Here is a 15355-nt window from a genome sequence, read left to right as displayed (position 1 = left end):
CTTCAGGATATTTTGGTTTGCCAATATTTAATGATTTTCTTTCTGTTATTTACATAGTATTTTATGTATATGTGTGCATTATAACATATGATAAGATAGACCTTTTACCTATATATGTTGTAGAATTGAATTTCAATTCAATATACTTTATACTATATTTTAATATAATCAAAAGCTCAAAAATAATTTGCCACAAAAAGCCTGAAGGACATTTTTAACATAATCAAAAAGGCATGAAGTAAATATGCTTACATATTTCTTATCTTTGTCCAGACAAAATGCTTTAAAAACCCACCAGATTTCTTGAAAAAAGATTCACTTTCAAATTGAACCTTTTTTCTTTTTCTTTTAAAGGAGAAAACTGTTTCATGGAGGGGAACAAAAAACCTTTATTTCAAATGCTAGCATCAAAGCCCTTTAAAAAACAAGTTAAAAAGTTTTTGTAGGCTTGAGCATGTATAGTAAGCAATAGCACCAATAATATGGCAAGTTACACATCCATTACTTCCTTTAAAAATATATATGCAGATTGAGTATATAAGAGCTATGCAAACTAAGATACTGTTATTTAAATTGATAAAATCCAAAATATTCTAGGGAGATGAAGTACCTCTCTGAACCAGGCAAAATGTCAACCTGATTTAGTCCCTGGTCTGACCATTACATGACTTGAACCAAAAATGCACTGGCACTGAAGTCTAAAGTAAAAGTAAATGCTAAAGCCCTAAATGGGAACTGTTGAGAACTGTTAATTATTCTCCTACTTTTGGGATATCAGTAGCTACAGATTGTAAGACCACTACAAATAATTAGAAAATATTACGTGTAGATAGATTGTGCAACCGACTGGAGCCTTACATAAACGGGATGACAGAAACTATTAATGAGGACAACAGCATCAGGCAGAGGTAGAGACACAAGTGGAGTGCAAATACTGGAGGAGAAAACAAAGAATGAATGCTATAGAAGGCAAAACCAAAACCAGCAGAGGAAAGACTTGTTTAACTTGACAGCAGCAATATACAAAAAGCATTTAAAAAGTAAAATTAGCAAAGTGACCAGGTTCCATGTGTGGGACCAAGCACCGTCTACATGTAGTGTCAGCTATTGTAGAGGAGAAGTGATCAAGAAAACTTGCATCTGGATCTAGGTTAGAAGTTTGAACCACTCTAAAACTAGAAACCCTCAGAGCTCAGGATGTTGTTCAAGACCACTTCCAAGGAAAGCGAAGACAAAGACGACAAAGTGAACACAAAAGTAGAAAAACAAACCTTTAGGGAACCCCCACACTTCTATTAATGATCAGGACTCAACGGTAAGAGGAACGTGGAAAGTCAACGGTCATTTCACCAGCGCTCTTTCCACAGTGTTCAACACAGATAGACTGAATGCATTTAACCCAACCACTGTTATCTGGATGGAGCTGTCTGACACCAGCATTCCCCACCTCTCCCAGGCAGCAGAGGCTAATCCTTCCAGTGCACCCTTCCGCCTGGCCTGCCTGACTCCAGCAAGCTGCAAAACCACAGTGACATGCAGGAAACGCTGGATCTTTTGCAGAGGACAACAAAGAGCTCGCTCTTGCACAGCAACTCTTGTTCCTCCCTCCTCTTTTTCAGGCTTACCCTGAGAAAGGGACTACAGGGAATATTTCTTTCTTACCAAAAGAACTGGGAGCTTCATAGCGTGCTGGGATGACAGAAGAGCCATCAGGCTCTTGTCAGCGCTCATCCAGACAGCTATCCAGCCGATGGCTACCTCTCCACACACTGACTTACTCAAGCATACAGGTTATTGTGCATAAAATTTCTGAAGTTTGGAGCAATGAGCACCGAAGTGTAAAGCGGTGGAGAGCACTACAGTTCATTGATAGGGGCTGCACACACACATTTACAGTTTTATCTGATGTGCATTCCTGGAGCCCAGCACTTCTGCACTGAAGTCATCACTTCCCAGGAACTGACACCTACATTTTTTCACTCCAGCTGAGGGCATAATCTACTATTTTTATTCAGCTCTAGGGTACAATAAAGAGGAGAAAGTGAGACACAAAGGACTTTAAAACAGGCTTTACTTAGGCATTCTGACCGCACAGGGAAGGTTTTTCTTACTCTCAGCCTTGCCCACATGGTGGGTCCAGTTCTACACCACTAATCTTACAGCTACCTTTCCAACTTAAAAAAAAGATTCAACCTGGAAATGTTTTGCCTGCTGTTGTTACAAATAGTCAATGAGATAGGAATGAAGTACAATGGAGGTTTTATAACCTATCTGTGTAAAATAATAGTTTGGACCCCTGTGTTTTTGGTATGTTTAGGCCCCAATTCCACTAAGAATTTTGTTCTCAAATGCAATGGCTTTAGCAGGGTTGTGGGTGGCACACGGTCCAACTGATTGGAGTTTCTTTCACAATCAAGGCCTCACATTGTTTTTGCACAACCACAACATAGTAGAAAAGTAGTTTAGAAAACAGGAAAATGTGGCAGTAAAACTCTTAGAAGGTGCAAGAAGATTCAAACTACTTGTAGCTTATTTATTATTATTCCAGTGAGGAGGAAGAATATCTACTTTAAGAATGCCTGCTGTAGGTAGTACCTTTTTTTAAAGATGAGTTGATCCTGGAACTGTGTTCTGAAGGATTTTATATTCTAATTTTTGGGGTGTAAATGTTCAGTCAGAGAGGAAAAGCCACCTGGGATCAGCTGTAGTACTAACTTTACTCATAGGATTAATTTCATCAGCTTCAAAAAGCCTGCTCACAGGAGGAAAACTGTGCAAGAGATGAAATGCCTGCACATACAGAGCTTTGGTCAACATGAGTAAATTTACATCTCTGCTCAAAAGGGGAAATATTTTTCTCTGCACCCAAACTACTTCATTTCTTAGTCAATGAGTAGGAATACGCTTTTTCATTAAAAAGCAGTGAACTTTTTAAAAGCAGATTTTCTTTTTGCTCACAAAAATAGGAAACTAAACACTTGTTTCATGCCAGTGTTACAGTCCCTGCAGTGATTTCCACCCAGGCAAGGAGGAGACAAGATGCGTGCTGCTGAGAAACAGAACACCTGGAACTCTGTAAGAAACCGACCACTCCAGAAATGATGGTGAAGACCTTTAGCTAATATAAATACTCACAGCTCCGCTGATACCACTATGTCTACAGCAACAAGCATGAGCAGAAAATTTGTCATTTCCACCACACCGCACATGCCATGCTACCAAGTTCCTTTAACGGTAAGTTAGCACTACAGCATCCCTTTTTACCGGCATGTGCATTGCTCAGAAGAATACAAGGACAGGCTTGTCCACGTAGCAAAAAGTTCCCAGATTTTTCCTTACAACAGCATCCTTCATACATACCCTCCTAAGGGGTTTTGCCATCTGAAAAGATGTGGCAATAAGTGGGATCTGATGATCCAGATTCTGCTTTTAACTCTTCCTGGTTTTATTCTCTGTTTCTCTCCCTCGCGTGCTCTCTGGTCAGCAGGATGGGGTTTTGTTATGTTTTCCTCCAGCTGATATTCATTACTGGGACTCATAAAATATTGCAGGCTTCTCTGCACCAATTTATTATCAGCCACAGGAACAGCAGAGCAGAGCGGTTCAGGGCTGCAGGAAGTCGAACCCCCATGGCACGCACACTGCTGCCTCATGCAGACTGTACAAAACCTTTACACTGCTGAGGCACATCCCAGCATTGCACCTCCACAACACAGGCACGCTTGCAAGTGAAACCTGCCGCTCTTCTGGCTTAACTCAAGGTACAGACAGAGTTGCTGGTAATTGCTAGAAATGCTATTTTCCTCCCAAAAATATTCCTTGTCTCTGCTGGATTCTGGTCCTTGCATGACCTCCCCACACTGGCAACATCAGCTGGACTCGCACTTAAAACAAAAGCCAGGTTCTCCGAGGAGACTAAAATAAAATGTTACTAAAAAATCCAGTGGAAACATTTACTGTGGGGACTCCCTGGCAAGAACAGCATACTCAAGCACCAAGCTGAACGTGTGACTGTTTTGCTTGTCAAGGCTTCCTCTTCTTTTTCCTTCTGACTACACTTGATTGCCAAGAAATAAATAAAACAACACTACAGTAGGGATGGAAGTGGCAGCTTCCAGGTATTTAGGACCCATCCAAAAGAAAGGACACCATGGGAAAGCAGGCAGCACTGTCATGACTGAAATACCAAAGCCTTTTTCCTGGGACTCTTTCTACATCTGGTGCTAAGCAGCTTGTGCAATTATACTCTAAGTTTTTTCCAACCTCTTTCAAGAGGTTATTCCAGTTATTTCACTATCAATAGCAGCATCCTCTTCATAATCATCCACACAATACCATAATCGCACATTGTGCTTTACAAATGGAAAGCAGAAGAGCAGAAGTTTAGCCCAGCTCAAGGAGGCCCAGCTATTACTGTTACTGAAGAGCTCACACTTCTTCAAAGGCAAATTTAGCTCCTATTTCCTGGCCTAAAGAGCTTGTAGCCTATGAGCCACCTCCAGCAACACTTTCTTCCACACCTGCTATCCCAATCGTAGGAAAGAAAAAAAATCTGTGAGAGCTGATTGCTGCTCATCAGAAGGACCAGGGACCACATCGTTTGGCAGGAGGAAAGAAAGCACAAGCCACCAGCATGTCTAGAAAACTGACTGTCCATGACTCCCACAAGGGACGATGAGAATCCCCAAATCCCGGGCGGTGAAACACGCCTGTGCTCAGACAGTTGTGCTTATACAACAAACACTGAGTGGGAAGCACACACACGGAGATGACTTTCCGATGTGATCCCAGCCCAGATTAAGCTGTTTGCTGCCTGAGAACCAAATCCTCCTCTGAAACCCAGGTAGACACGTCCTGTTATCGTGATCCGATTTCCTAAGAGGAGCTGCATCACCTCCGGCACTGCTTGTCAGATTTCATGTGTTAAAATAGGTTGGGATGGGTCAGTATTGCTATGGGAGGACATCGGGATGATGTAAGGAAAGGTAATGGCACTCTTCCTTCTCTGACTCATTACGGTGCAGTAATAAGCCAGAAATAGACCTTGGTGACAGCAGACAGGGGGGATGAGAACTTGAACATGGACTCGGACTCTCTTGTGGCATTTCTCATGCCTAACACAGCCAAATACATGAAGGATGCTCTAACACCACATGCTGACATCCTCCCACAAGGATTGCTGGAAATGAATTTCCATCTGAGGGAAATGCCAGTTGTCCGAAATTTGCTTCTGCTTCAAATTAGTGAAGCAGAAGTTGGAATTTTAAATTTTTCTGCAAAATGAAAAATCAGGAAGGCCTGTGATTCAGAACTACTACAATGCTTCATTTTATGTCAAACCATGTCAATAGTATCCCATAGCATTAAAGAATTTATAATACAGCATGTGCAAAAACATGCAAAAACATAGATCAAAATGTAAAATTGAAACTAATCAGGAATATGAAATAAATCAGGGGGGTAGTCAAAACAGTTAATTTAAACATTTTTATATAGATAAACCTCATTTAGATCAAGTCTTTGGGGAGGAAAAAAAAAAAAAAGAATAAAAGAAAAAAAAAACCAGATTTCACCAAAAGGGTACTTCAGAAGAAACAGTACTGGGAACATGTTTTGGACTAGTTCGACTTGTTCCACTATCATACACTTCCTGATACCAGAGCTGGACATTACATCAGAGCATGCTGCTGCTCAGACTAGCAGGGCAGAATGATTTTATAAAAGATCAGAAGTCCTAATTTCCCATAAATGTATTGAAGTCTCTCGGAAATCTGGAAATAACTGCAATTAGCTAAAGGCTAATAAATGCAAGGGCTAATTTCTCAGCATCTCCGTTTCCCAGCACCTCAGTGAATGTGTCTTTTGGATACTTAGACTCTTTGTCACATATACTAGAGAATTTCTGCTGAACTCAACTACTCAGTAAGTTGAGTTTTTGCATCTTGATTTCTTAAGTATACTAAACACAACTTCTAGAACTGTTTTGGATTTGTGAATACACATTACAACCATAAAAGGGAAATCTATTTTTATACTCCTTCCAGTCTGACCACATTTGATGAATCAAGATACTACCAAGGACCAAGTCATACTAAAAACATTTTTAAAGTTTGTATTTTCAATTATATTTAAATTCCCATAGAGTTATAACCTAATCTGACCCAGTCTGCTCAGCCAGTCAGCAATAAACATAACAGAAGGCCAGCTCACATCACTTCTTTATCAGTTCCTATGATGTTACATAAAGACACCAATCTTTTTGAAGAAAATACCAAAGCATCTACGCTAAGAAGTTACTTTCACAAACGTAATTATTTTTGTGTTTGGTTTGTTGGGTTTTTTAAAAAGAAAAGAATGGCAGGCTGCTCCAGATTAAAGTCTGCACGCCCTACCAATTTCCTTTAAACTCAGCAGAGAGCTGTGGGTTCAAACTTTATCTCGTTTCCTATTAAGCAGGCCCATAAAGGCAGCTACCATAAACTATAGAATAAAGACCTAGAAACGGAATTTGGAAAGGCAGATGTAACTATTCTAGCTGTTGAAACAGATATAAACATAAATGCTAGCACCACTAAGGAAATTTATGCAAAAAAGAGAGTCAAAATTATCACAAGGAAAAATCAAAATCATCCAACTTGACAAATTAGTTTCTTTCTAATTAATTAAATTAACTGGTTAGGGAAGGAAGATTTTGTTAATAATGAGGACCCTAATCTCGCTGTTGGGAAACCATGGCTCATCTTCCTGCCTTCCCCAACGTCACGCACAGGAAAGGCATTTCAAACCACAGAATCAGGACTTAGGTGGACTTGCAGCAGTCTGTCTGAAATTCAGACTCCCTACCCTCCCCAGTAACGCCTAAATTCAGTAAGTCATTTTGAGCCACAGAAATTCACTAGGCACTGAGCAGAGGCATGTACGTATGCTCCGTGTGCAATGGGACACATGCCTCCGCTTCAAGGACAAAAGACACACAAATGCCACCTATGCACCAGGAAAGTCCACAAAGTTAGATGTTCTCAGGTCATCCCAAACTTACTTAGCTGCACTGTTTTCAGATTAAAATGGGGGAATAGCTGCAGCCTGCTTTTACAGGGCTGCAAAACCCCAGGATTACACCAGTGAAGTAAATGAAAGGGAGCTCCAGAAATATACTCAACAAAGGATGTGGCCATGAATCTTTCCATGCACGCTTCTAACCATTTCAGGTGAAAGTGTATTTGCTATGTTCAAAATCATCAAAACCTCACGATATTTTTATGACATTCCAAAACCATCCCAAACCCCAAGCACAGGAACCACGGGAAGGGCTGAAGTCAAGTACTGTGTTCTCTGAGCTCTGTAAACAGCTCTGTGTACGGACAGACCCATCAGCCTGTCTGAAATGAAGACAAAGGAGAGCTGGGCCTAGCTGGACCTAATAATAGCACAACCTAGTGTTCGTCATATTGGCTTCCCAACTCAGAGTCAACTTTGCTGTTTCGCATCTCTACAGAAGTCTATAGTATGGAAAACACGGACCAGCTTGGCACCTAGCCTTGGGTTACCGAATGATACCACCTGGGTTATTTTTCCTATGATCTGCAGGTAGAGCCATTTCAGAAGAGCTTTGACTAAACTCTCCCTGGATACAGATGGTGCCACATACTTTGTGGACCTGCAGAGGCTTCAGCAAACAATTCACCACCAAGAAATAATGAAATTCCTTCTGGAAGGAATGCCCTATGAGGAGAGGCTAAGGACTTTGGGTTTTTCTAGTTTGGAGAAAAGGAGATTGAGGGATGACCTCATTGCTCTCTACAGCTTCCTGAGGAGGGGAAGTGGAGAGGGAGGTGCTGATCTCTTCTCCCTGGTATCCAGTGACAGGACACGTAGGAATGGTTCGAAGCTGCACCAGGGGAGGTTTAGACTGGACATTAGGAAGCATTCCTTTACCAAGAGGGTGGCCAAACACTGGAACAGGCTTCCTAGGGAGGAGGTCAATACCCCAAGTCTGTCAGTGTTTAAAAGGCATTTGGACAGTGTCCTTAACAACATGCTTTAACTTTTGGTCAGCCCCGAACTGGTCAGGCAGTTGGACTAGATGATCATTGTAGGTCCCTTCCAACTGAAATAGTCTATTCTATTCTATTCTAAATGCTGGACTGTGCACCATGGATCAGTGCACTGCATACCATGATTCTCACAGACAAATAATCCAGCAGACATGGTCATCACAGTCATTAGGGTATCACTCAGTATGTTTCCATCTTTTTATCTATTGGACTACATTTTGTGCAAAAGACATACAGTTAAAGTGTGTGTGTGTACACACCCAAACACACAAGCTCTATTATGATCAATCCTTTGAGGTTGTTCATACTTTTTTAAGAAAAAATACCCTTTTTAATTTTTCAAGATTTATCCACTATTTAAACTGATGTTTTCTTCACATTTTCTGCAGAAATTGTTCATCCAGTCTGTTTGCAGTCCTACTTGCCAGAAATGCATATACACAACAGTCATGGTTGTATATTCAACTGAAAAAGTAAATTCCCAAAGGGTAACAGGTAACAAATTGTCTTTGAAACAATGTTGAGAACTATGGTAAGAGTTAAGTTGGAGCCAATTCAGTCTTCTTCAAGTTATGACTGTTCAAAGTTCTTTGGGGGCCAAGGAGCTGGGTTTTCAGTTGTTTTTCTTTTCCGACTCTAAAGTAGTTCCAAAGCTCAGTGCTGTGAAGTGCTTTTCCGTCACTAAAACTTACAATGACCTAAGGAGTCACAAGTGGACGAAGAAATCTGGAATAACGTAAACGCAGTGTCTTCTGTTTGAAAACAACACTTAGAGAACTACCATATGTAGATATCCATACAAATATACTGAAATCTTCCAGTGAGGATGGAATAACTTTTTTTTAAAAGATACCTGTCAGTTCCAGGGCAAGTTATGGGTTTCCTACATGAATTGAAGGATGAAATTTTTAACCTGTTTCATGCAGGAATAGGACAATATGTAAAAATACAATTGTTCCATGCCTGCATCATGTGCCTTTCCACAGAGCACTATTTTGATGCACAAAATCAGCAAGAAGATTTAATCACTGTGGCCCAAAATTTCCATCCTGACTGTCAAACAATGTGAAGAGTTTCAGAGCTATCACCCTGAGCAAATTTTCTAGTGATTAGATAATTTGACAGCACTGAGTTCTCTGCCTTTTCTGAGTCCATCTAATTAAGATTTAATGCATAGCAAACAGAAGTTAAAGGAGATTCATACTAAGAGAGAAAGAAAATTGTACTTCTGTGTTTACTGTACCTGCAGTAAGACAGTACCCCCTGGGATTGTGAGCTGTAAACAGTACTTAGGGGCATTCTCCCAGGAGAGCAGTTGAACATCTTCAATAGCACTGTAGGAAATGGAGTTTTCCATGTACCCAGTTGGCTGCAAGAAAACAAAGGAGAGGGAAAAAAAAAAAGTTTACTTAGTCATCAGAAGTTTCACAATTTCGAAGTAAGAACAGCACTATCAAAATTAGTCTTGATGTTGAAAATATCCGCAAAATATCTAATTGGAAAGCCAAATTCCTATACAGGCCATTCAACAGAGAGACCCATCCAGCCACCTCCATCCAACTTGTTCAAGTGTTAAGACGACCCACATAAAAACAAAACCAGGCCAGACTTAGGTACCCAAAATACAAAAATTTCAAAATGTATTTGTTTTGGACCCAAAATCAATGGAACCTAATCTCAAGTTGAACTGAGCTATGAAGGGGTCTGGCCATGCACGTGCTAGCAATACACAAAGAAGCATCTCATTCATACATGCAGAACGGCAGTGTACAATATTAAGGTAGTTTTATTCCACCATTCTTGTTCTTCTCCCTGGCTGCAAGGTTGATCAAGCACATCATCAAAATCTAGACTGCTACATTTGACAGTGGTTGTTGGGCCTCCAAAGATTCAGCCCTCAATGTTTAAACTCAAGCAAAAGCAGAGCAATCAACCTGCTCATCTCAGCCTATACATAAGTACTGGTTTCCTGCACAGGCTGCTGATGCACAGTTTAAATGAAAGTCACAATTAAAACATAAATAAGTAACTGTGCTTTGCAATTACATGTACAACATAAATTGACAGTAGCAAGGAAACAAAGTTAAACATGAAACTTCTTATTAGTATCCCCATAATTCTTAGGCATTACAGAAGTACAATTATCTCCGAGATAAGCTGAAACATAAATGTATATATGCAAGCACACGTAAAATTATGTCCTAAACGTAAGTAAATACATGGAGATATAGCTGTGTATCTATCTAGTATGTGTACATACACCATACTTTATGCAAGCCTTCGTATTGTTTAAGTAATTTGAGTATTTAACAGAGGTCCTCAAAGATGTCATTTATTTCACTTTGCTATAGCGTAAGCAAACTGATCAGTACTGCTATGGCAGAGAAACTACTTTCATACAAAAATGCTGATTAATCCCACCACGCGGATAAACCCTTGGGTTAGCCATGTCTTGCAAGAGAATACAATTCATTACGTTTATGAATTATTTTCTCACTATTACTGGTTTACATATAGCTTAAACTTCTCAAACTTACTCCCACTGTGCCCAAAACATAAGTTATTTTTAACTGACAGTCTTGAAATAAAGAAGGCAAGGGAGAAACCACATCTATTTCAGGGTCAACTCTTAAAATCACAACACAGGATTCCTGGGGGCGAGTGTGAAATAAGCAAATTGCATTTGGAACGTCTCTACTTCTTATTGGGACAACTTTCTTCCGTAAGTTAAGTAGGTGGTGCATCTGGAAATCATGCTTTGAAGTTATACACTTCATACATGTTCATAAGGCCATAAACGTCATCTGCCAAAATGCAATGATGGCCCTGTCATCCACCTGTGCTGCTACAAAAAGTCCATTGCCTTTTCAGCAAGAAAAACCCAGCAAGTCAGGGAATTGAACTTGAATTTATTTTTCAGTAACATTTGTTGCGGCAGCGTTCATTTTACACTAGAGCTCGCTTAAAACAATTTTCACTGTCTCTTTAACAAAAACCTTGTTATGCAGGAAGTATGATAAACTTCTGCTTATTCATTTACCCACAATATTGTTCTACACTAGTGACTGGAATCCCAGTGGCTTAACGCTGATACTGTACGTCATACGTTGCTTACTGGAGAGTAATTATCTCGTTCTCACAGGAAGCCAAAGGCCCAAGATCCTTTGGTAATCAGCATTACAACACTCAGGGAAAAATATGAAAACAACCAGCATAAAATCTAGTATGCTCAGGAGGCAAAGTTATCAAAAACATGCTCTGAAAAACTGGAGAAGGGAGAAATCCAGAACCGGCCGACGCAAATATAAAATGAAATGAATCAAAGCAATTTAAATTTCTCTCTTAAGAAGGTGCTGACTGCCCTTAACACCCTCCATTAACTTCAAAAAGGATCTGAAGAATTCTCACAGAATCTGTTCCCAAGAGAAGCCTCTTCTATACCTTAAATCGTCCATTTAGACAGCATTAAAGGTAACTGATCTGGTTCAATCACAGCTCTGTAGCCATACACAAGTGATTTCATCTCAGGCATAATTTCTTCTCATAGGTCAGTCCTTTTTGTTAAGGAGAATGGAGGAACACAGAGTTCTGCAGTCTGCAAAGGATGGGAAGACTACCTAAACCATAGTATGGAATTACACAGATGGTCTCCAAATGAAAGCGTTATGCCAATGTGGTAGTTTATATAGCACTCATATGATCCCACTTCCATACTTTCTGTCCAGCCATACCTCACACACTGTACCTTTACAACAATTGTTTGCTATCTTATTCAAAAACTGAATAGCCCAAATCTACTTTAATCCCTATAAGCAGTGTTATATGCATTGCTTCCATTTCCATTAAGAACACCATGTTCTAGGAAGTGAAATATTTTCAGTTCTGAAAAGACCAGCTATAGGCAGCTTCACCTCTGTTTTGCAATCTAAAGAGTCTACAGCGAAGTGATTTATCGCTGTGTAGAGCTCCTTGAAATTGTGCTTGTAGATGCTGTCAAACACTGAAGACCACACTCCCCCCCATTAGGGCTGTGCAGAGATGCTCTGAAGAAGCACTGAAACAGAGTTGTCCTCAGACTGGAGGCTTCCCAGACCTCACGAGGCTATGGTGCTCCTCAGAGAGAGACCATGGCACTAATGAGGTGATGGTCAGCCCCACATGAAGCTGTGCTTTCCCTAATCCCTGCACACACACAGATGCAAGGACAGAGCGGTGTTCCCCGGTTGTCTTTTCACAAGACCAAGCACAGTTGAGCCGTTTATCAGGAAATGGCCTGAGGTAAAACCACAGCCTGAGTCACTGGTTCCTCTTAAAACACTGGCTATTTTGACATTCAGGTGTGTGAACGTTGATCGCGGTGAATCATTGTGGTCGATAACTAAGCAGTGCAAGTGTTGCATGTTCTCATGTTCCAGCTGGTCTTGCTTGCACACACCCCCAGAAGCTGCATCCTCGCCCCCAGGTCACTTCATGGGAAATTCAAATTAGAACAACACGCAAGACCACAAACGTGGATTCAGAGATTTGAAAATACCTAAAATGACACCGATCCTCAGTGGGTCACCACGAAGCACGTGGCATCAATACTAGTCTTAAGCAGCATTCCCACCTCCATCCGCCCACTTTGCCTCTGCCCATAAAATATTTGTCTGGCTGTAGTGCCAGGCAGATCAGGGAACCCACCCAGCCTTTACCATATTACTTTTTAGCTCCTTCGGCCTGATTTCTAATGTGAAACAAAGTACTATGTTAACATAACTCAGGGGGCAGCATATCATAGGGAAGGGAGTGAGCAGTGAGGACCTGAATATTTCAGTCTAACTATTGGTACGAGACAGTCTAAAGCCACAGCATCTTTGAGCAGTAATACATCAAGTTCAATTGAAAATGCCTTTATTTAAGAAAATAATAATTCTTACTTTTATAGCTGTCATTTTTGAAAGGAGATTTATATTTCTTGGCAAAGTCTGAAATCTATCAAATGAAGCAAGATAATGCACTTTTCCCATTCACTCTACAAAATTAATCCTGACTTAGGAAACTTTGGCCAGAGAACCTACATACGTCAACTTACAGATTTACAGTTACAGTTTTAACTTCTGGCTGTTTGCTGTTAAACATGTTCTAAAAAACTGTAAGAGACTCATAAAGGAAAATGAAATTTATTACAACAAACAAAAACCCTAAGTCAAGGAAACATTTTTCTCTTCACATTAGCCTTTAGCCTCCTAACGAAACATGCAACTTCTCCATTGGGAAATCAGGTATGTCTTAACCTCAGTGAGAACTTTGTCTTTTTTCAGTTCCATAAAGATTTATTAATCGTACAGCTTTGAAACAACTTTGTACCAGAATAGCCACACACCAAAACCTACTATAAATCAAATCTTAGGGGAACCCAGTGCTCCCAAAACTGGAAGAACATGTAAGCTTACACGCAGGGCTAGTTTTCTCTTAGCGTTTCTGGGAAAAGTCAGTAGCAGCAGACTACTCAATAATGCAAAAATCTGCCCACTTGTTTCCATGGGAAATTCTAAAAGGGAAAGAATAAACATGACGTCCATTGTTAATATGAGGCTTGTATGCACTTACTCATATAATAATGTACTAAATCTTCAGCTGCGTATTTTCCAAAGAAAGCATCTAGAAAAGATGAATTCTACAAATAGAGATGGTTATTTGCATTAAAACATATTTAGACTGACAACTCCCACCAACACAACAACAATGAAGAATGATTTTCCCAATTAAATACTCCAGATGGCGGGGGGAAACAGGGCTATTCCAGATCCTTGCTCTTCCACTGTCAGGTGCTTATTTCTGTCTTGGCTGCTCTTAAGAATGAGCCATGCTGCTGCAGCCCAGAATGATGAACATACTGTATTACACATAAGTTTTCCATACGCAAACAAGATTCAGTCCTGCTGAACAACATGTAGGAAGAGTTGATTGCTCTCAAAACTTTGACGGGGGTGGAGACTATTCAGTTGGCACACTAAAGGGTAATGGACTCTGAAACTGCTGAAAACAATGGATGATTTTAAATAAATCTCTGTTAGAAGACACCTGTGGCTCCAGAAAACACCCCTGCAAATGTAGCTATTTCAGATAAGAGCAATTAACATCTTTGTTCATTAACTATATAACCTATCAGAAGACATTTATCAAGTTAAGCAATTAGTAGCACTACTCCATAATATGCAGGGCAGTACAATTTGTCTCACTCTTGATATGGAAGAATTTACTGCCATGCTCACTTGTCATGACGACTTGAAAGAGTTTAAAGTCAATGTTAATCTGACGGAGATTAACGTGATAAGAAAACAGACAGAAAGACTAACAGCAGGGAGACACCCAACTCTGCCCCAAAGCTGCACAAAGGAATTTCTGAGCTTCCTTGGAACAACATTCTCATCTAATCCATCACAATTCCCAGACCCCTGGCCTGCCCATCATCACCATTCCCTTCCCACTCCTCCCGACAAGCAGGAGGTTTCATGTGTTGGACCATAAGAAGAGATCTCACTTGCTCTGTGCATCAGGAGTAGGACTACATTGGGTGAAAAGGGTGCTTAATCCAGGGACCCGTGGGGAAGAGACCTCTCAGTGGGGCGAATCTAAATTATTTCTGCCTGGAGCTGCTTTGTCCCCCAAGCGTCTCCAAGTTTGGTAGCAATGCTTGGTGGGGTTTTGTTTGGTTGGTTTTGGAGCTTTTTGACACATGGAAACAAATTTGGACACAGTGGCCCAAATCTTCAGTGAGGCTCTACCCATCCATGTCAGCTGAAGCCTAGAATGTACGAGTGCATAATTAATTACAGGAAAAAAAGAGAGGGGTTTTCCTGCCACATTTATATGTCTGTGGGTGACTGTGTGTATAAACATCCCTCTCTGTGTGTGTATAAATGTACACACACACACACCTGTCTTTCTTTACAGCTACACAGAGATAAGAGATAGTGGAAATAAATCCCATATTTCTCTACGCAAAAACACAGCAGCAACTGTCATATGCCCAGTGCAAAGTAGCTCAACTTCAGTAAGTGACACAATTTAATTAAGAAAGGCCAGATCCTCAGTTGAGCTGATCATCCAAAAGACTTCAGTGGAACTTCACTGATTTATACCAGCTGGGAATCTAACTCAGAAATTCAACAGAAATTCAACCAAATCTAGCTTTGCAGCAAAAATGTGCATAAATCTCTTTCTCTCCTCTAAATATTTAAGACAACTGGGACCGGAGGCTGTTGCATTAATTAACCTTACAAAACCGATAAAAATGTAAGAGCTGTCCGTAAGAA

The 15355-nt window shown here is 40.4% G+C and overlaps 1 protein-coding gene across 4 annotated transcripts in view; it reads right to left on the bottom strand.

Moving 5' to 3' along the window:
• CMIP (c-Maf inducing protein) overlaps nt 1-15355 on the bottom strand; it is a 139953-nt gene that overhangs the window by 56883 nt on the left and 67715 nt on the right. For all 4 annotated transcript variants that reach the window (XM_072872847.1, XM_072872848.1, XM_072872850.1 and 1 more), the window contains exon 2: nt 9298-9423. In XM_072872847.1, coding sequence (XP_072728948.1) covers nt 9298-9423 — 126 coding nt within the window. The remainder of the gene's footprint in view (nt 1-9297; nt 9424-15355) is intronic.

This window comes from Ciconia boyciana, chromosome 9 (assembly GCF_034638445.1).
Source record: "Ciconia boyciana chromosome 9, ASM3463844v1, whole genome shotgun sequence".
Lineage (NCBI taxonomy): Eukaryota > Metazoa > Chordata > Aves > Ciconiiformes > Ciconiidae > Ciconia > Ciconia boyciana.
Note: the sequence above shows the minus strand (reverse complement) of the source record. Positions and strands in the feature narration are given on the sequence as shown.